The sequence below is a fragment of the Cygnus atratus genome, chromosome 8 (assembly GCF_013377495.2).
Source record: "Cygnus atratus isolate AKBS03 ecotype Queensland, Australia chromosome 8, CAtr_DNAZoo_HiC_assembly, whole genome shotgun sequence".
Lineage (NCBI taxonomy): Eukaryota > Metazoa > Chordata > Aves > Anseriformes > Anatidae > Cygnus > Cygnus atratus.
In genome coordinates, this window is record NC_066369.1 from 12,138,393 (window position 1) to 12,158,273 (window position 19,881).

At 55.1% G+C, this 19,881-nt stretch overlaps 1 protein-coding gene across 1 annotated transcript in view; it reads left to right on the plus strand.

Moving 5' to 3' along the window:
* ASTN1 (astrotactin 1) overlaps positions 1 to 19,881 on the plus strand; it is a 35,679-nt gene that overhangs the window by 4,145 nt on the left and 11,653 nt on the right. Inside the window, exons 2-8 of the mRNA XM_035537699.1 lie at positions 11,109 to 11,296; positions 13,638 to 14,031; positions 14,773 to 14,919; positions 15,295 to 15,402; positions 15,594 to 15,743; positions 16,143 to 16,310; positions 16,376 to 16,460. Of these exons, the coding sequence (XP_035393592.1) occupies positions 11,109 to 11,296; positions 13,638 to 14,031; positions 14,773 to 14,919; positions 15,295 to 15,402; positions 15,594 to 15,743; positions 16,143 to 16,310; positions 16,376 to 16,460 (1,240 nt within the window). The remainder of the gene's footprint in view (positions 1 to 11,108; positions 11,297 to 13,637; positions 14,032 to 14,772; positions 14,920 to 15,294; positions 15,403 to 15,593; positions 15,744 to 16,142; positions 16,311 to 16,375; positions 16,461 to 19,881) is intronic.

The window sequence follows — 19,881 nt, forward strand, 5'->3', positions numbered from 1 at the left end:
ATTGTGAGCCATTAATTGAACTTGGCTTTGATCCTGGACACTGTCGCATGCACCGAGACCCGCCGCTATGATCTATGCTCCTGCGTTCCCACAGCTGGCGGGATGATGTCCCTGGCGCCCTAACACTGTGCTGTGCGGGGTGCTTCCCTCCATGCCGCTGTTTGCCACCTCCTCTTTTCTCCAGCAAGCATCCACCGGTCATCGCCGAGACCTCAGCGCTGCAAAATCTCCTCTCTCTGCTGCTTCGGCACCTGATTTTCACGCTGAAGGCACCCTCACAGCCCCCCATTGCCCCCCGGCCAGGAGCGAGCGTTTTGGCGGCACACTGGCTATGGAGGGCTGCTGTATATTTTATTTATTTTTTTTTCTGGAGAAAAAAAAAAAAAATTGGGATTTTGTCTCTGGGAACCCGTTGCCACAGCAACCGCGCATCCAGCCGGCTCCAGCGGCAGCGGGGCTGGGGCATCTCCCTGACCCAGAAAGCAGCGGGGAGAGCCCGCGGCGGGGCTTGTGCCGCTGCTCTGGGGGCTCTGTGGGCATCTGGCTGTGGGGCAGGGTGGCTGCAGGGATCTGTTTCCCCCCGTTTTGGCTGCTGGGTGTGCAGACCAATGCTCCCATCTTGCAGAAATCACAGCCTTATTCCTCGCTCCCGTCCCCGCAGAGCCCTGTCCCTTGTGGATGCAGTTTAGGGGGGCACGCTGCCCATGTGGGTGCTTCCAAAAGCCCCCCAAAGCTTTGCCACTCCGCCACCTGCCTCTGCCCTGCTGTCCCCAAGCCAGCAGGTTTTGCTCCTGGGCCCCATCCCATTTCCTACCTTCTGTTTAATCTTTTTAGGACTGCTTATCCAGCTAAACGGGGCACGGGGCAGTCATTGCCCCGCTGCAGAGGGGCAGAGATCTCGCTGCAGAGGAGCCCTTCGGATGAAGGAATTTTTACCTTCCAGGACTAAGGAGGCATCTGGGTGGTGACAGCTCTGTCATTGCAAACTGAATGTCCTTTTACTGGCACGTTGCTGGGGCTCACTCCCAGCAGCAGCACTCGGGTCGGGAGGATTTTCCTAAAAAAAGGGAAGGGTTTGATTGCTGGTTGCTGGCTGCTCAGTGCCGAGAAGGGCTGGTCACTAGCTGGTGGTGGCACGTCGGTCACAGAAGCCTGGCTATGTGACCGTGGTGCAGGAGGAGGCACGGTCCCTTTGCTGGCTGGCTCTGAGGCATTTCAGTAATTAGTATGACTAATGAGCATAGCAGAGCAAGCAGATATCGGGGATGTAGAGAGCTGGCTCTGCTCCTGCGGGGAACCGATCCAGCAGAAAACTGACCCGGTGGGAGAAGGAGATGGAGAAGGGTTGGAGAAGGTGGCAGGAGGTGTTACAGACAGCCCACCCGGGCCTTTGCAGGGAGATTCTGGGTGGCATTTGGTGGTGTTTGAGCATGGGGGAGCCTGTAAGGGTCTGGTCAGCCCTGAGGTGGCCGTGCAGAGCTTGGTTTTCCCCCAAAGCAGACCTGCTCCAAATGGTGGCCTCATGGCCATGTGTCCCTCTGGTCCCCCCCCCTGCTCGGCCAGGGCCGGTGGTGGCATCCGGGGCTGCGGGCACCGAAAAATCCGACCGAGATGTCACCGTCACAACACAGTGGCTGCCTGGGAAGGCAGATATTAGCAACCCCGAAATATCCCGGGGACAGGCTCTTGTGTGATGGGAGACAGTTACCATGGAAACCTCCTTCAAAAAAAAAAAAAAAAGAAGAGAGAGAGAGAGAAAGAAACCCGAAATTTAAAGCAGCCCTTGTAGCTCAGAGGAACTGTAGACCTTATTATGGGTTTTGGCACCCCCTCTTTCCCTTTTATTTGTTCCAGCTAACAGCTCCAGGAGACAAGCCAATTAATTTGAACATCCCGAGGGGAGCGAGAGGGTGAGGGCACGGTGCTGGCAACGCGCCGCCGGGGCTCAGAGCCACCCTCCTCCCTCCATGGGGGCTCGCTGGGTGCCCCACGCCTGCACCAAGGGGACAAATCAGCCCGGTGGGCTTTGGTGGGGTGGGAGGACATCTGGGGAGGGAGATGTGGTGGTCCCAAGTTTTCTTGCCAGGGTCTGCTTGGCAGCCGTGCTCCCACGGGGGGCTAAGCCTGGCTCAGCGCAGGCTCCGGAGCAGCGCGGCGCTCCCATGGCGCCCGGTCCCCTAATGATGTCCCCAGCGTCCCCAGCCACGGGGAAGCCTCCTGGAGATGCTGGCTCTGCGCAGGGAGCCCACGTGCTGCAGAGCCTCCCCGGAGCCTGCCTCCCAGCAGCACTCGTGCTGGTGGGAAGCTGTTGTCCCACCTGTGGGAGGGGGGTGGCGTTTCGCAGGAGAGCACGGGTGGCTCCTGGCAGCACACCTGGACGCAGCTCCCTGGGCTTTTCCCTGGTGCTGAGTGCAGAAGCAGATGGGTTTGGTGCTGGAGAGCACCCGTTTTTCTGGCACAGGTTCGTGGTGAAGTTTCTGCAGGTCTCTGAGATGCGTGGTCCAGCAAGCACAGCAGCAAACGCAGCTTTGTTTCAGGGAAGAAAAAAAAAAAAGAAAAAAAAAAAGAAAAAAGAGCAACCTGACATTTCTGTGTTGTTTTTTTTTTTTAAGTCTTTATAGAGGGAGATGCTCTCTCCCTGGGTGTGCATCATGCCTTGGCCACTCAGACCCGGAGGACCGCAGCCTTGTTGGGTGAATGATGGCAATGCTGGTGGGTCTGGGAGAGGAGCATCACTCTAGTCATGTCCATTTGCTCAAACCCTGGCCAGATCTGGCTGTAAAAGCTTTTCCTTATTATATTTCTCCCTTTCCTTGCTCAGAGTACGGCGCGTGGCTGGTTAGCAGCCAGAGGACTCAGCCTCTTCAGAAGGACAACAAATCGTTAAAATCTTTTTCAATTAGGTTTCAAACACGAGGAACATCCTTTGGGTCAGAAGAGGCGGTGGGCGAGGGTGGATCTGGCCCCGAGCATCCCTCCTGTGTCCTCCCCACCCCCCCAGTGGCAGCTGCAGTGGGGAGAAGGGAGCCCTGGTGAATAAAGCAAAGCTGTGTCTGGCAGTGCAGGAGCCTGCAGTTCGCCAGCCCGGAGTCTGGCTGGGCTCTGCGCCCTCCAGATGCCTGAAACACAGCTCGCTCCTCGCCTGGATTTAATTGCGCTTGTTTACAGAAATGCTGCATATTTGCTAAAACGGGGTGCAGCTTCCCTCCAGCCCCGCCCTCAGACCCCCCCCCCGAGCACCCCAGCTCCGTCCCCTTCTCCATCCCCGATGGCACGCAGGGATCGCAGCATCGCCCTAACAAAACCAGGACACTTTCCTCTTAATTTTTCCCCCTGGGTTTCTCCCCACAGCCTTGCTCCCTGCCTGAAGAGCCCGGCAGGTAAACACCGCGCTGCCCTGACGCGCAGCCACGTTCCAGCCGAGGCGTGCAGGAGATGAAGAGCCCTGTTACATAACTCGGACTGCAATGCAGAGCCCTCGTTTATATGTTTAATTATCCCATTTCCCCCTCCCGCTACGTAGCAGAGGGGCCAGCGTGCGGGCGCGGGGTCCCGGCGGGTGAGGATGATGCAGCCTCCTCTTCCCTCTGCCACCTCTGCCTTCCTCTGCCACCCCGTCCCTCGGTCGTCGCGCTGCTCCCGCTCTCAGCCAGCTGGAAGGGACTGGGCCCATGGTCTCCATCCCTGAGCTGGGTGGGAGAGGGGTCTAAAAATGTGGGGAGAAGGGGTACGGGTCTCCAGAGGTCTGCAAGGGCAGAGCTCTGCTGCGGATTGCCTGCCTTTTATCCCCCCCTTCCGAGACCCCGCTCTGCACTTTGTGTCCTTCTGACAAAGGCAGCCGGCTCCGAGCAGCTTAGGCTTCAAAGTTCCCAAAATAACAAAGGTTAAAACCAATTAAAGAGAGGGAAAAAAAATCAAAAATTGCTACAAGATCAAGTCAGTGCCCTGCTTTTACCCGGGCTCGGAGCTTCTAAGAGGCTGCAAGGAGCCCCCGCGGCATCCACTTTCTGTGAGCAGCAGCTCGGGGCTGATGTCTTTTTCCTCCTGAACCCCTCCTCTTCCTCGCACCTTCATCCTCCTGGAGCCTTCACCCTCTTGGATTCCTCATCCTCCTTAGGTCTGCATCCTCCTGGTGCCATGGGGAATTCCCTGGAGATCAGCCCCCGGAGAGGGGAAGGGAGGGGAGGGGAGGCTGGAGGGGCAGTGACACAGGTGTCCCCTCACCCCGTGCCCACCCACCCATTGCCCCTTGCAATGCAGGTGGGCAGAAAACTCCTTGTGGGGAGGCTCCATGCTCAACTTGGTGCTTGGTGCCTCTGCTGGCCCTGCTGATTTATATAGATCATCAATATGACAATTATATACACCTGCAGATTTAATTACCTCCATTTTCGTCAGGCAGTGACAGATTTATACCTCTATTCAGTTCCTGTAAATCTGAAACAAGCTTGACTAGACCCAAAAGTCCTCACATTGATCACCGCGCGCTGGCTGGTCTCTGGCCCTCTTGACAAGCTTTTCTCTCAAGAGTGATAAATTCAAGATGCACAGACAACTTTTTCCCCTTCTACATCTTTCTTCCCTGATTTTTTTTTTCTTGCCTCCTCCCCTTTTATCTTCAAGCCTCTCCACAAACTTCAAAGTGGAGCTTGAAACTGGTAAGTGCTCCTAAAGGCTAAGGGGTTTATGGCACTAGGCTGCAGTCGGCTCTAGCCCATATAGCACCTTCTCCATCCCCCGGGACCAGTGTCAGAGGAGGTGGGAGGAAGAGGAGACCCAACTCTTGGAGAAACTCTTGGCACAGGAGTGTGCAGGGTTATTTTGGTCCCGTTTGCACCCCCCCCGTCCCTCATGTGCCCCATCAGACAGGCAGGTCCTCATGGCAGACACTCAGTGAGCGGCCGCGCTCGTTTCCTGCGCCGAGGACGCCAAAATACTGTCTAATTCTCCCGACCTCTTGGCCTCGGTGTAACGAGCACTTAAACAAATTAGTCTGTGGGAGCGGGCTGGATTTACCCTTGAAGTGAGGTCCATGTTGTCGCTGTAATGCATCCCCCTGCCTCCCCCGCCTGCTCCACCACCGCTGCTGCTGGCCCCAGCCGTGCGCTGCAGGAGTTTCTCCAGCTAGGATTTGCCTCTGGGCTGCTGGCCTCGATCGCTGCTGGTGTATCTGTCTTCCCTGAAATTGGTTCCTTTCTCAGTGCTTTCATGCTTTATGGTGGATGAAACATAGTCTTTTGTTAGTTTTTCCATTCCTAATTCTTGCAAAGTGAGAAATAGTGAATAATCATTGCCGTTTCCACTGCTCCACTGGCTTTATGATTTTATAGGCTTTTATCATCTCCCTCCTCAGTTGTTTGTTTTCCTTGCCGAGGAGCCCTAGCACAGTTGGTTTCTTCTCTCCACAAACCACTTCTGACATCTCCTCTTCCTTGTCCCCTCCACTGCCAAGCCCTCCTTTGCTGCCTCTGTTATGAGATGCCTGACCTGAATCCTGCTGGCAGCTTTCAAGAGCGGCGTGCTGTCACCAAACTTGCATTTCACCTACCCACTTCCTTGCCCACTTTTCCTCTAGCATTTCACAGCTTTGGCTTCGAGGAGCCTAAATTTAGCACTGGTGACCAACTTTGTCGTTCACCTCCTCTTCCAGCATGTTCCTGAGCAGCCGAGGTCCCGATGAAGATCTCCATGGGGCGCCTTGGTAACCTCCTTCCTTCTTAAGGAGTAACCTCTTACCTCCTCTGCCTGGTGGGCTTTGAGGGGACTTTCCTTCTTGTAATGTCCCTACCTGGGTTATCTGGAAAAATTTGAGGGCTGATTTTGACAAGAGCTCTTTGAAACAAGTCCATCAAACTGGATCACCCTTGTCTGCTGGCTCACAGTGCTGCGTGACCCACATTCACCCACGCACCTACTGGTTCCTCTAACAGACTGTGCCGGGCAGAAGTAGGATTTACTGGTCTGTAATTTCCGTGATGCACAGGAGCTTTTTTAAGAGATTGGGGTCTTTTCCGTCAAGTTTTGTTCCTGCAGTCGCTTGCTCTTTCTGAACAGTAAGTGGTTTGTCAGTTGTCCTCTCTGGTGCTCATAAGTGAGCATCAACAAGGACGAGCAGTTCATGCTTTGCTTCTGTCCCTTTGCTCTAAAACCTCCTCCACGAGTGCTGCCATTGAGCCAGCGCTGCTGCCGTGTCCATGAGGAGGATGCAACTGGGCAATGGGAAATCCCCTGCACTACTCCAATAGGTGCAGGGAACCCCCCGGCCGCAGCTCCTCTGGGTGTTCCTCCCCTGTAAAGCTTCCTGATGTGGGCTGTTTCCTTGCTGTTTGCTGAAAACGTTTGCCTTTTTCCCAGTACTTTGCTCTTTGGCCATGATGCTTCCTAATTTCAAGTGTTAGAGAGCCCCACAGAGGCAGTGGGAGAGCTGTGGGGCTCTCCAGGCCAGTAGACAAGAGCAGAGAAGGATCTGGAGGATGCTGATTCCAGTTTCCTAAAGCTGAGTCTGCCCTGGTATTTGCTGGGAGGCCAGGGCAGCAGTTTGCTGTGGCTAACTGGGAACTTTGCCATCATTTGGGCTCTTTCTGTGGAGATCCGTGCTTCCCTCAGGAGGAGGTAATGTGATGGCATTGCAGGGTGTTGGGCTGGGATATCCACTGCAAGTGTGGGCCTTTTGGGGATTTAAACATCAATTTTGCATCTCTTCAGTTGCTGGCATGTATCCTATATATCATATATATTCATGTGCTGTCACGGTGGGGGGTTTTGTGTGGTTTTCACATGACCATGTTTCCCACGCGTTGGTCCAAGACCTGGGTTTATTCTCTTCCCACAGCCCCTCTGTGTTTCCTGGTTGAGGTAAATGGGACTGAACTAACAAAACAGGAGTGAAAATCCACCACCGACACATGTCCCAGCCTGCTTATCTCAGCCATGCACATCAGCCAAGATTTTCCCAGCTTTTGGCTAAGATTGACAGAACTGGTGGAAAATAGCTTTAAAGGGGATGTTGCACAGCTGTGGTGGGACACATCTGTGGGTCTGCAGAGAGAGGAGCAATGGGACACGGCAGGTTGTAGGGTCAGCAGCTGTGGAGTAAAACTGGTCAACTTGAACCAGTTACTGGGGAATCAGGGTCCTTTGCTCTGGAAACGTGGCACAGTGTCACTCCAAAGGGTTGCTGTTAAAGAAAGGGATGCATGAGGGCCATGGCATATTTGGGATTAAAAACCCCAGTTTGAGGGTAGACTGTGAGTACAGCTTTGAAAAGGAACTCCTCAATGACCTTCCCAAAAGCAAAGGCACCCTACATTTCAAGGAGAAACCTGGTTAGCGGTCAGCCTGGCTACAGCAGCTGAGGGCTCCCCGTGCACCAGCCCCAGGTGCAGGTGCCGTGGTAGGGTGACATCTCCGACCTCTCCAGAGGACACTCTGGGGGAAGCTGGGTGCCGTTTCCTCGAGACTCCAGGTTGTTCGATGCCTGTGGGTCTTCTGGAAATTTTGCCCAAAAGTGCCATCTCCTGACAGGTAAAATGAGGTTTGTGCTTGCTGGTACAGAGAAGCTGGCTTGTCTTAAAAAGGCAGAGTGACCTCCAGAGTGAGCTGGTTTTCCTGCCTGAGGTTGGGGAGGGGAAAAAAAAATTGCAAATAAAATACGGATAGTCAGTGATGAATGTGATTTTGTTTAAACAGGCCCATAAAAACATGAATATCACCCCATGAAAGATGTGTCAGTAAAACCTCAGAAGTAAAACCTGCTCCGATGTCAGGATATGGATTCTGACATCTGAACTGCTGAGGTCCCAGCGCAGGGTGAGCGGCTCACTGTGGGGAGGGCTCCTGAGCCCCTGGGGGCCAGGGCTTACTTCAGCTGGGACAGAACCTTTTAAAGGACCTGCAAGGTTCAGGCATGGAGCAAATGGGGAACTTAAATAAAAGCACAGTTGGGTTCCAGATGGAAAATAAGCCAGGTTTAAATGTTAATGAGGAAATATAAGTCCAAGTCAAAAGCTGCGCTCTGCAGAGACTGACATTATGGCAGAGTTCATTTGACTAATCAGAGGCATCTATTATTGCAAAACACTTCCAAATGGAAAGGAAAATTGTTTTGCCTTTTTTTTTTTCATAAAAAATGTTGGCTTGCATTTGTTTTTGAGGAGAGTTACTCATTTTGTGTGTTCTTCCTTCCTGAGGCATTGCGGGGTCTCAGTGGGGGGAAGAGGATGGCGGAATGGCTCCATGTGGGTGCTAGGACCCTGCTTTTGATGTTTCCTGGGCTTGGGCACGGTGTCTCTGTGTGCACACAAACCTGGCCTTGCTGCAAAGGAGCATGCAGAGGCGAAGGCCAGGGCTTGCTGCGGCTCTCCCCAGGAAAACAGGTTTATTGGGGTGATGGATAACGAAGCAGGCGTAACTCTGCCGCCTCCAGCAACTTCATCCAGACTTCCCTGCTCTCCTTTCCTTGCCTCGCTCCTCCCCAGCCCCCCCTCACAGGTGGTGAGGGAGGGGAGCAGCCCCGGCCCTGTGTTGGAGGCTCCAGATGGGGAATTTGGGGGCTGCTGCTCCTGTGGACGTGAAGAACCCGGGCTGCCTTCGGTACTGGGCGAGCATGGCACAGCGTAATTAGTGGTCTCCTGCTGTTATTAACCCCTGACTTGGGCAGGCTATTTTTTAACAGAGGTGCAAGAAGTTAATACTAGCGTTAATGGGTTCAAATCCAAGGCCTTAATGAAAGCCAGGCGGGGACCAGGCCTGTCATCAATATCTTTCAAACTTTGAACTTGAAATTATCCTCCTCCCTTCGCCCTTGGTTGGCTTTCTGCCTGCTTTCCTCATCTCCTCTGGGGTCTGCTGGGCATGTGGCACCAGACTGGCACCCACCAGCTGGACAGTGGGGTGGGCACCCACCAGCTCCAATGAAGAGCCGAGCCCCGTTGGCACCCAGATAAATGGCCCCAGAGGGCTCTGGAGGGCACGGTAGCATCTCTTGCCAGCTGATGAGAGGTCTGCTTGGAGGGCGAGACAAAGATGAAGGTGGAGCACGCTGGAGTGGGAGACGGGAGAGCAAAGATATGAGGTGGCTTCTTGTTGGTCTTGGTCTTCATCTTGGTCTTGCTCTTGCTTGAATCAAACTCCAGGAACACTTCAAAGGGACAGGACAGCATGGATAAATCTGTTTTTGAACAAAAACTGAGCGTAATGGGGCAGACAGAGAGCTGCCAAGACCCTTGGGGAGGGGAGGAGGAGGTCTGAGGATGAAGCTCTCCAATCTGGTTCTGCAGGAGTGGAAGTGGTGGAGCAGCCTTGCCCCATGGGGTGATGCCATGGTGGTGGTAGCCCACCCATTTGGGGTGGTGGGGCTGATTCCTGGGGTGCTTTCCTGCTCCCAGCACCTCTGACTTGCGGCCGATGTGGCAGCAGGAGGGAGCGCAGCGGGCTGGGAGGGGATCACGCGTGTGAGCTCCGCAGCTGGGTGGTGCTCTTTTAAATCTTTAAAATCCATTTTTTATCGGAATACATTTTTCTTTTTAAAAATAAGCCCGTTTAAATAAATTTGAAATTATGACAACCTATTTTAAGGCCTAAATTTACTATAATCTATTAATCATTTAAATAACTTCCATCAAGGAGTCCTCCTCAAATATTAATGAGCTGAAGGGTGCTGCTTTTTCAATGATATGTCAGATCAGGGGAAAACATCTTTAACTCCAGCTTTCTAAATGTCACAATGTCATATACTTAGTATCTATTATTTCCAGTCTTCACAATGGGGGAAATGCTGGTATTTACATTTTTCCAAATGTCAGTACGTTGAGTTCCTGTTGTGCATAAAAGCCCTTGCCTTAATTACTCCTAATTTCACGTTGGCAAGCAGGTGTGGGGAGAATATTTTCTTCAATTTGAAATAGTTCATTTGAAGTTGGGAAGCCGTAGGGAGCTGAGAAGGCAGGGAAGCTTGTTTTCCCCTTCCAGCCCATGAATAAAGACCAGGTGGGAGAGGAGGAGACGGGCTGTTTCAAACCCTTGTGGCTCCCGGGACCAGATTTTCAAAGGGGATCCGTGTGCCGAAACATGCAGCTCAGCGCTTAGAGGGAATTTCAAAACTGCTTCTGGCTGCAGAGGTGCTCTCACTGCTCTCGGCTTTGCTGCGGTGGCTCGAGGAGAGCTCAGCATCTCTGCTCGGGACACTGGAAGCGTGCTGATTACTGCCAGAAAGAGAGCCCGTGCTGAGCAGGAACACCCTGCCAACTCTCTCGCTGCAGCTAATGTTTCTTTTGATTAATCAGATCGCTCTGGAAGGGCTGAACCTGGTTTCTGATGCAGTCCCCTCCCCCCAGGTAGTTAGCTCACTTAAGGCAGCTTAATGAAATTAATTAACAGTAAATTTAAAATGTTTTGTGTTTTTTGTCGCTGTAATTGAATTCCAGTTTTCATTTGAAGGCAGCTTGAGAAAAGCCAAATAAAGGTGTCAATCTGCAGCACGAGCCAGGGTGGGCTCCTGCCAGCACCAAAGCAGGTGGCATGGATGGGGCAGTGCAGGGAGGGCAGAAGCTGTGCCTCCTCGGGATGTTCCTCGTGCTGCAAATGCGAACAGAGCTTGCATTTTCAGGGGAAATAACTCAAGTGCTCTGCCCGTCCATCCCAGTGCCCCTGGACCCTGAAGCCAAAGGGTCAGGGTGCTTGGGCAGATGGTGCAGGTGCTGCTGCAGGTCTTGAGGCTGTGTCCCATGGGGGGAGCTGCAAAATGTGGTTGGAAACCTCTGAACGCATCTCAGTGAGAGCTGGAACTGCAGGTGTGATGACAGCCACGTGCACCTTTCCCCATTGATGGCATTTGTTTGCAATAATTAGCAGCACAGCCCCCTCGATCCCATCACTGCCCAGAGAGGTTGTTCCGTATCCTCCGCTACCCGCAGCCGGGGCTGTGTTCAACGTGAAGCTTACGGGCAAAACCCAGCTCAGTTAGGGCCTCAGGGGTGCTGCCGGGTATCCGTGGTCACATACCATCCCCTTGCTGCTCCCTCCATCAATTTTTGGGGAAGAAGCAGACACACCCCTTGTGTCCCCCCACTGCTCCACATTCCCTTCGGGATGCCTTTGCTTTTTTGCAGAGATTTCAGGCAACACGGACGACATCCCGCTGGTGCGCTGGCGGCAGCAGTGGCTGGAGAACGGCACGCTGCTCTTCCACATCCACCATCAGGATGGGGCCCCCAACCTGCCTGGCTTTGAGCCCACCGACGAGCCCCAGACTGAGTCGGCGGAGGAGGAGCTGAGGATCCTCCACATCTCCGTCATGGTAGGTGCTGGTTTAGGGGGTCTGCTCCCCCTGCTCCACCTGCCCCGGGGTGGGGAGCTGAGCCTCAGGGGTGGGCTGAACGCACCCCTCCGGCCACTGGTGCATGCAGAGATGCCTGTTTTGGAGGCGGGGGCTGTGTTTTTATTTTTTCCTTATCTTGGAAAAGATCTGAAGGACTGACAATTTTTGAGCCGCTGGAAGATAATTAGCTGGAGACAATGTGCTGCCGAGGCTGCAAACAGGCTGTTTAATGGTGCCTACCCTAATGAGAGCGTCGGTAGCTCTTCCAGATTGCAGCCCGGGGCCAGGTTTCTCCTCCATCATTTGTGCTTGATTAGTCTCGAGGAAAAAAATAAAAAAAGAAAAAGTTCTGGCAAAGCTAACCCCAAACCCATTTCGGTCCCTTTCCTTATTTTGGTCCCGTCCCGGCTGTTCCCACGAGTGTGCATCGCCCGGGGGATGCTTGCCCTGCTCTGCCGCTGTTGTTTTGATGCTCTTGGGCACCACTGAGTACCCAGACCCAGGCAGGAGTGCATGAAATAAAGTTGTTATCAAACTGATGGAAATTATGCCCGCAGCTCCTGTACCAAAATGTGTAAGTGCGGATTGAATCTTCCCTCTCCCCCTCTTCTCCTTCACTCCCAGCTCTGCTCTGGCAGCATCCTGACTAATAAAGGTTGGCTTCTGTGCCCAGCGTCAGTCACGTGTAATGTTCAAGGCTGATTTTCTTCCTTTCCCCTTTGGAGAGAAGAAGTGTGAGCGATGGGCTGTGTTCATCATGGCAGAGCTCGGCACGTGTGCCCTGCCAGAAACCCCCATGCAACTGTGCAGCACCGGGACCCCTCGGAGGCTTTGCCCAAGCGCCCGGTGGGAGGGGACGGAGGATTTCTGTGCTCCCGTGGGGAGGAGCTGGGGGGCTGAGGTGGCGCCCTGGCCCTTTCAGCTAGGCAGGGGACTCCACCACTCGTTTTTTTAACTCCTGGGGTAAAACTCTTGAAACATCTTGAAACCTCAAGTGGCCACCCTCTGCTTTTCCTCATGGGCTCTTGGACTACCAGGGCAGAAAAAACAGTTATTTCAGTTAAATAATGGGGCTTTTACAGACATCTACAGCCAAGGGGCTTCCACTCGACTCAGCTCCAGCTTGGTCTCCTCGTTTACCAGCCGCCCAGCTCAGGCAGCAGGCAGAACTGCCTGCTCTTTGGGGTGAGAGCTGCATACAGAGGGCAGCTGAGGAAAGGCAGGAATGTCCCCGTGTCACCCCCCCCACCCATGGGTGAACCCTTCCAGGGGTGATGGGAGCCGTGACGTGGGAGCCATCTCTGGGGGGGATAGGGGATAGGATCCATGTTCAGGAATCAGAGGAACCCGAAGGGATTTAAACCCCATAGAGAATTGGGCCCTGGCTGCCTCTCTCCTTCATTGCTGGATTCTCCTCCTTTGTATTTTTCTTTTTTTTTCTTTTAAAGAAATTTTGTAAGGAGGGCTGGGAGGGTACGTTGCAGCTCCATTATCCCGGGAATGGAAGAGGGCTAAGCCATAATGGCCGTTATGGCTCCTTTTCCAGCTGCCTCTCCTGCTTCTCATTCAATAATTTCCTTAATGTTTTGTCCTAATGGAGCAGATTGTTACTCGTGTTTTATTTTATCAAGATCACCTATTGCTTGAAAAAGAGGAGGGGGCTGGAGCTGCAGATGACCAGGGAGCTCTTAGCTGGCTCCATGCACTATCATTATTACTATTATTACTATTATTATTATTATTATTATTATTATTATTATTGGCAGACCAGGCACAGGGGGCCGGTGTGAGCTTTCATCTCACCACCTCCATCCACGCTGCAGCAGTGACATCTCCATGGGGGGGGTGGCCCTGGGGGCAGCGGGGAGGTGGCAGGGCTGGGTGTGCTTTTGGCCATCTTCAGCACCGTGGGGCCGGAGCTCCTCCAACCGTGCGCCCCCGAGCCTTCGTCTCTTCCCGCATGCTGAAATTTCCACAGGACGCCCTGGGAAAATCTCCCAAGGTTAAGAGCGACAGCACTGAAAGCGGCTGGAAATGGGTCAGAAAAAGTTGCCCCTAGGAGTGTTTGCCTACAATAAACCCGGCCTCCGCTTTCAAAGCCGTCGCGGGAGCGCAAAACAAAACACGCTCTGCTTTAAACGTTGCTTTTTTACGCCTCGGTGGTGACTTCAAAGCTGGTCCAGCTCGAGGCAGGCTTCACCCCCCGGTGCCAGAACGCTCTTATCAGCGTGGCCGGGCTTCTCCCAGCCTGTCTCCCCTCCCAGTGCCCCGGGGGTGTTTGCCGGACCCCCCCGAGCACCGCTCGCCCTTGTGCCCGCAGGGAGGGATGATCGCGCTGCTGCTCTCCATCCTCTGCCTGGTGATGATCCTCTACACCCGCCGGCGGTGGTGCAAGCGGCGCCGCGTGCCGCAGCCCCAGAAGAGCGCCAGCGCCGAGGCAGCCAACGAGATCCACTACATCCCCTCGGTGCTGATCGGGGGTCACGGGCGGGAGAGCCTGCGCAACGCCCGCGTGCAGGGCCACAACTCCAGCGGCACCCTCAGCATCCGCGAGACCCCCATCCTGGACGGCTACGAGTACGACATCACCGACCTGCGGCACCACCTCCAGCGCGAGTGCATGAACGGCGGCGAGGACTTCGCCAGCCAGGTCACCCGCACCCTGGACTCGCTGCAGGGGTGCAACGAGAAGGCCAGCATGGACCTCACGCCAGGTTGGGGAGCAATGAGGCCGAACCGGGCCCTTTCTGCCTCGTCTTCCTCGCGTGTATGCATTTTCCCTCCAGGGTTTTGCCGGTTTCTCTGGGTCTCCCTCGCATGTGGGATGTTAGTGGGGTTTTTGCTGCTAGTTGAGGGTGGTCCCCATTGAGTGGCACACGGCTGGGACAAGGCAAGGTGGAGCTTTGGGGGAAAGGACTGTGATTCCTGTGGCCTGGTTGAGGATCCAGATGGTGTTTCCTGCAAGCTCCCCCGTGGTGACCTCCCCAAATACCCTTCTCCATCCCAGAACTCCTGGTGTCTGCACCAGCTGAGGTTTTTTAATATCAAAATTAGACTTGCCGTCAGTATGATTCAGAGTTAATGCTCTTCTAATCACCAACAGAGATTATTTGAGGCTCATAACACACTTGCTTGATGGCCATATTGCCAACTGAGCCATACAAGTGAAACCCTCTTTGTCAAGGCACAGTTTGGGAAGGCCGTGCTGTGGTTCCCAGAGCTCTCCAGGGATTTTCTTTGCAGACCTGGATATGCAGAAGTGCCCTGAGGGGGGAAAGCTGAACCTCAGCATTTTTCTGGGCTTGGTGGACGGGGCAGCCTGGTCCACCAGCCACAGTCACCTTGCACGGATGCTGGGGATCCATCCAAGGAAATCTCTTTCTCGCCTCCCTTCTTTTCTTCTTTTTTTCGGTCTTTATCCCTGAAAGATGTTGCCTTCGATTCTTCCCGCCTAGGGAGTGACAACGCCAAGCTGTCCCTGATGAACAAGTACAAGGACAACATCATCGCCACCAGCCCTGTGGATGCCAACCACCAGCAGGCCACGCTGCTCTCCCACACCTCCAGCAGCCAGCGCAAGCGCATCAACAACAAGGCGCGAGGTACTGGGTGCACGGGGACGTGCCAGCCTCCCTGAATACCCCCCAGCATCGCCCAGACCCACGGGGGAGGTGGGGCGAGAGCTGGGCTGCAGGATGGAAACAGGGGTTTGGGATTTGGGGCTGGGAGCAGTGGTTTGGCAAGGTTGCAGGGGAGGTTGCGTGGGTCGCTCGCAAAGATGCGGAGGATGCTGGCCATGGTGGTAGCTTAAGATTTCGTGTGTGGCAGGGGAGAGAAGTTGCAAGGCAACAGGAGCTGTGGTGGGGAGGGAGAAGATCTGTGTCCAGCTTCGGCCTCCAAGGCCACAGCAGAGGGTGATGGAGGATGAGGTGTGTGTGCAGTCACCCCGCCGTGACCGCGCTTGGTGTCCCCCGCAGCTGGCTCGGCGTTTCTTAACCCCGAGGGGGACTCGGGGACGGAGGCGGACACCGATCCCCAGCTGACCTTCTACACGGACCCCTCGCGGAGCCGGAGGCGCAGCCGAGGTGGGTGCAGGCAGGCAGCGAGCAGGTCCCTGAACCCCGATGTCCCCCAGCTCTGCCTGCTCATCAGGCTTTCCCTGTGGGCTTGCCCCACGGCGTGGGGGGCAAGGAAGGGGATGCAGAGCCCAGGACCCCTCCGAGCACTCCCCCGGGTGGCTGGGTCTTGGGTCTGAGAGCGTTTTCGTGCCTCGCAGTGGGGTCCCCCCGCAGCCCTGTGAACAAGACCACACTGACCCTCATCAGCGTGACGAGCTGCGTCATCAGCCTGGTGTGCTCCTCACACATGAGCTGCCCCCTCGTCGTCAAGATCACCCTCCACGTCCCCGAGCACCTCATCGCCGATGGTGAGTGCCCCATGGCTCCCCCTGAGCTCCCCCTGCCATGCACTGGGAGCTGTAATGGAGGGGAGGGAGGAACGACGGAGGGGACGGGTGTGGGATGGGTGCAGGATGGAGGGGACGGGTTTGGGGTGGAGGACGCCAGCGTGGGGCAGAGGGGATGGTGGGAATGCACACAATGTGGAGGTGGCTGCTGCAAGATGGAGGGGATGGGCAAGGGATACAAGAGATGGATGTGGGGTGGAGGGGACAGTCACGGGATGGAGGGGACCATCATGGGATGGAAGACACTGCAATGGGATAGAGGACACTGTCATCGGATGGATGGCCTTGTCACGGGATGGAGGGCACTGTCACGGGATGGAGAGCTGAGAGTTGAGCCGCTGATTGCCCCCTGGGCGGCAGGGAGCCGGTTTATCTTGCTGGAGGGCAGCCAGCTGGACGCCAGCGACTGGCTGAACCCGGCGCAGGTCGTCCTCTTCTCCCAGCAAAACTCCAGTGGGCCCTGGGCCCTGGACCTCTGCGCCCGCCGCCTCCTCGACCCCTGCGAGCACCAGTGCGACCCCGAGACCGGTAAGCCGGGGGCAGTGGGGGTCCTGCGGGGCTCTCTGTCCCTGATGTCCCCCCTCTCCCTGTAGGTGAGTGTCTCTGCTACGAGGGCTACATGAAGGACCCCGTCCATAAGCACCTTTGCATCCGGAATGAGTGGGGGACCAACCAGGGGTGAGTGTGCCCCCAGCGCCGTGCCCAGGCTCGGGCGGCAGCACAGTGTGGCAGGGCTGCGGGAAATCCTCTTTGGTGAAAGAGTTAAAAGCATCTCAGTGAACCGTGAGGTGTGGGCTCTGCAGGGGCTCCGCGGGAGGTGAGGATTTTTGTTGTTTGAAATCATCAGAGCTGAGGAGCGCTGGCATAGATGTTGCTGTTATTAGGTTTCAGAGTGAACATCCCCCATAGAGCATCAGGGCTGTTCCTCTTCCCCTTCTGGGTGCTCTCCTTTGGCAGCCAGCACCAGGAGACGTCCGCTTGACATCATCACACCCCCAGAAGCACAAGAGCAAAATTTCCTGATGTTTTGGTAGTGTGCAGAAAGCCCAGACACAGCAAAAAAAAAAGGGGACAAGCATCTGGCAGGGCTGTCCCCAGCTCTCCATGGCTCCCCCTGTCCCCTCTTAATGGACAGGGGCGTAGGGATGGGGTCTTCCCCTTTCCCCGATTGCCCAGGACACGCTGGGTGTCTCACGTTGGTCTGGAGGAGCCCACAGCCAGCATGCACAGAGCAAGGGGGAGAACGACTTTGTGCTCCAACAGGCATCCACGAGTGCTGGCTTCCTGCTGCTGTGCTGCTTGGTGTGGGACTGCAGCTTCGCTCTGGAGCACCTGAGCTAGCTCCTTGCTGACCTAGCTGCTCCATCTAAAGGGAGCGGGGAGAAAAGGCTGGTTATTAGGAAAAAATACGGATGGCAGCAGGCGGGAGGGAAGCCAAGGGCAGGAAGGACAAATCTGCTCCTGCCCTTTAATAAGGAGTTGTTTGCTCGGCGTAATTCAAAGGGGTCTTTGGCATTGTCCCTGGGATACATAGGACCAGGGAGCTTGTTTTTTTCCATGTGTGGTTTTGGCATTATAGGACTGTGCTGTGTTTGTGCTCTGCCTTTCGTCCTGCAGCAGTGTTCGTGCCTGGCCAGGATGGGACCATCACAAGCCCCCCGGCCTTTCCCTGGGTCCCCAGGGGGCTCTGATGGGTTGGGGCTCTCTCATCGCGGCTCCTCCAGTTTGCCCAATTCCCTGCAGAACTTGCAACCTTAACTCAGGATTTATGTGTGTTTTTTTGGGAGGCAGGGCACAAAAGCAGGACCTGGGGGGGCTTTGCTTTTGCCAGCCCCTCTGTCGTGCTGGGGAGTGCTGCTGGGATGCCTGGGCACGGTCTCTCAGCGCTGGGAGAGTGGTGCTTTTATCTGAAAGCTCACTGTGAGGCTCTGGATGTGTTTCCGATTGGTTTGTTTTTATTTACAGTGATTATCATTTGAGTCAGTGTCTGTGCACTAAGCAGTATCTAATTTTGCTCGTGAAGGCGAGCTCATCTTTGAACTGTATTTGCAGTGGCTTTGTGTGCTGCGTGTATTTTGGGTACCACACCGAGAGCCGTGCCATCACCATGCATCCTTTACTGAACGCATCCGGTCCCTAAATCAGCACCAGTTTTTCAAAAACGAGAACCTTTTGATCATGTGCAGCAGATATATTTTGATCGTCTGCTTTTGTGTGCTGCTCTTCAGCTGTTTTAAACAAATCTGCTGTGCATTGTCTGTTTGTTAGCCGCCTGCCTCCCGACTTTGATATGCATTTTTAATTAGCTGCCCCGCGGCTTTTTCTCCAACATTTCTCAGGTAGCTTTCCAGCAATCTGGCCAACCTGGCCGATCTAACCAGATTCCCAGGGTGGCACCATGGTAGGGCTCTCCTGGAAGTCACATCACCAAGCTGTGCACTCGGTTAGCCTGCCCACCTCTCTAATTTCTTGACCCCTTGCATCTGCAATGTGATGGCTGATGGTTGTCCCCTCGCCGGGTGTCTCCTTACCTGGGGTACCTCTGAGACACCCCCAGTGAGGTATAACACCCTTGGCATTTAAGGGCCTCAATGTGCATTTTCCTCTGTTTTCGCTCTTCACCACTGCAAGGGGAGGTTTGGGGCCAGTTTAAAGTGATTTGGTCAATGTGGCTGGCTATGTGCTGTTAATGGTCTTCCAGCATGGGCAAAAATATGGGCTGGGGAAAGCAGTGGGGACAGCCCCCTGGTTGTAGGGTGGGCTGAATTTGTCCGCTGCTTGGCAGGTGAGACCCCTCTGCTTGGTAGGATCTGCGCCAAGGTGGGCCCAGAGGACCGTTATAGGACAGATGGTTCCCTTTCAACATTTTGGGTACTGCTTGAGACCCTCCGAGGTGGTAATTGCTTTTTCTGGGTATTGGTGGGGACGGCTCCTGCTGTGGGTGTCTGGCTCCTGCTGTGGGCATCTCCTGCCCCAGCTCTTCCCAGGGAAATCCCCCCTGAAGTCGGCAGTGGGATCCTTGTACTCACCACTGGTTTGCACTGGGAGCATCCCCCTGCAGAGTGTGGATTTGCTGGGGGTCCCCAGCCCCAAAGTCTTCTCACTTTTGGGGGGACAGCAAAATCCCACAGCTGAATTGGGCCACCCCAGCAGGGCAGGGCACCCCTTTATCCCTGCCCTGCTCACCCTCTCCCCACGGTGCCCCTTCTGCGGGCAGCTGTCCCCCTGTCCCCCTCTGTGCTGTGCACCCACCCGTGTCCCATCCCCTCCAACCCCACAGAGCAGCCGGGGACACGGCGAAGTGACAAGGACAGCACTTTCCCTGCTTAAGCTCTTTTCTTTCTCTCCCTTCTTATTTTTCCACCCTTTTTTCTGCCTTTTTTTTTTTCTTTCTCCTCTGCCGCTTTCTATCCCCTGCTGTGCGCCTCGGCTTTGCGAGCTGGAAGGACGGCCAGATAAAAAGCTCCTCTTTCTTTCAGATCCTTTCACCAAACCACCCCTCCGCCTCCTCCTCCCCGCCCCATTCTCCTCGCAGATTTACGGGCAGCCCAGGAGAAAGTGCCGGCATTAGCATTTTTAATAAAGAGCCGCTTGGAAGGGACGGCAGCGGGCGGGGAGGTGGGCAGGGGAACAGCAGCCGGAGCCTGGCGAGACCCTGGCCAGGCAGAGCCTCGGTGGGGCTGGCACTGGGCGGAAACCCCAAAAAGCATCAAGGGGCTGGGGCCCGGACCTATTTTAAGCACATTACCACCAACCACCTTTTTCTCTGGTGGCATTGCAGCTGTGCTCATGTGCAGCAACTTCTCAGCACCTTCACCTCTCCCTGCCAGCTCCCTTCCAGCAGCCCCAGGTTAGCTCATCACTGCTGTGTCCCGTGGGCTCCGGGCTTTGGTTCCTCATCCAGCAGAGGCAGAATTGCCCCGTGGGGAACGAGGATGGTTCCCAAGGCTGGAGGTCGGTCTGACCTTGTCCCCGTGGGGCTGCAAGGCAGGTACAGCTCCAGGGTGCAGGGGAAGTAGATCAGAGCATCTCCAACAGCATTAGGTCCCGAGGGCTTGGCTGGCACATGGGGAGCTTCCACTCGAGCCTGGCTCTGGAG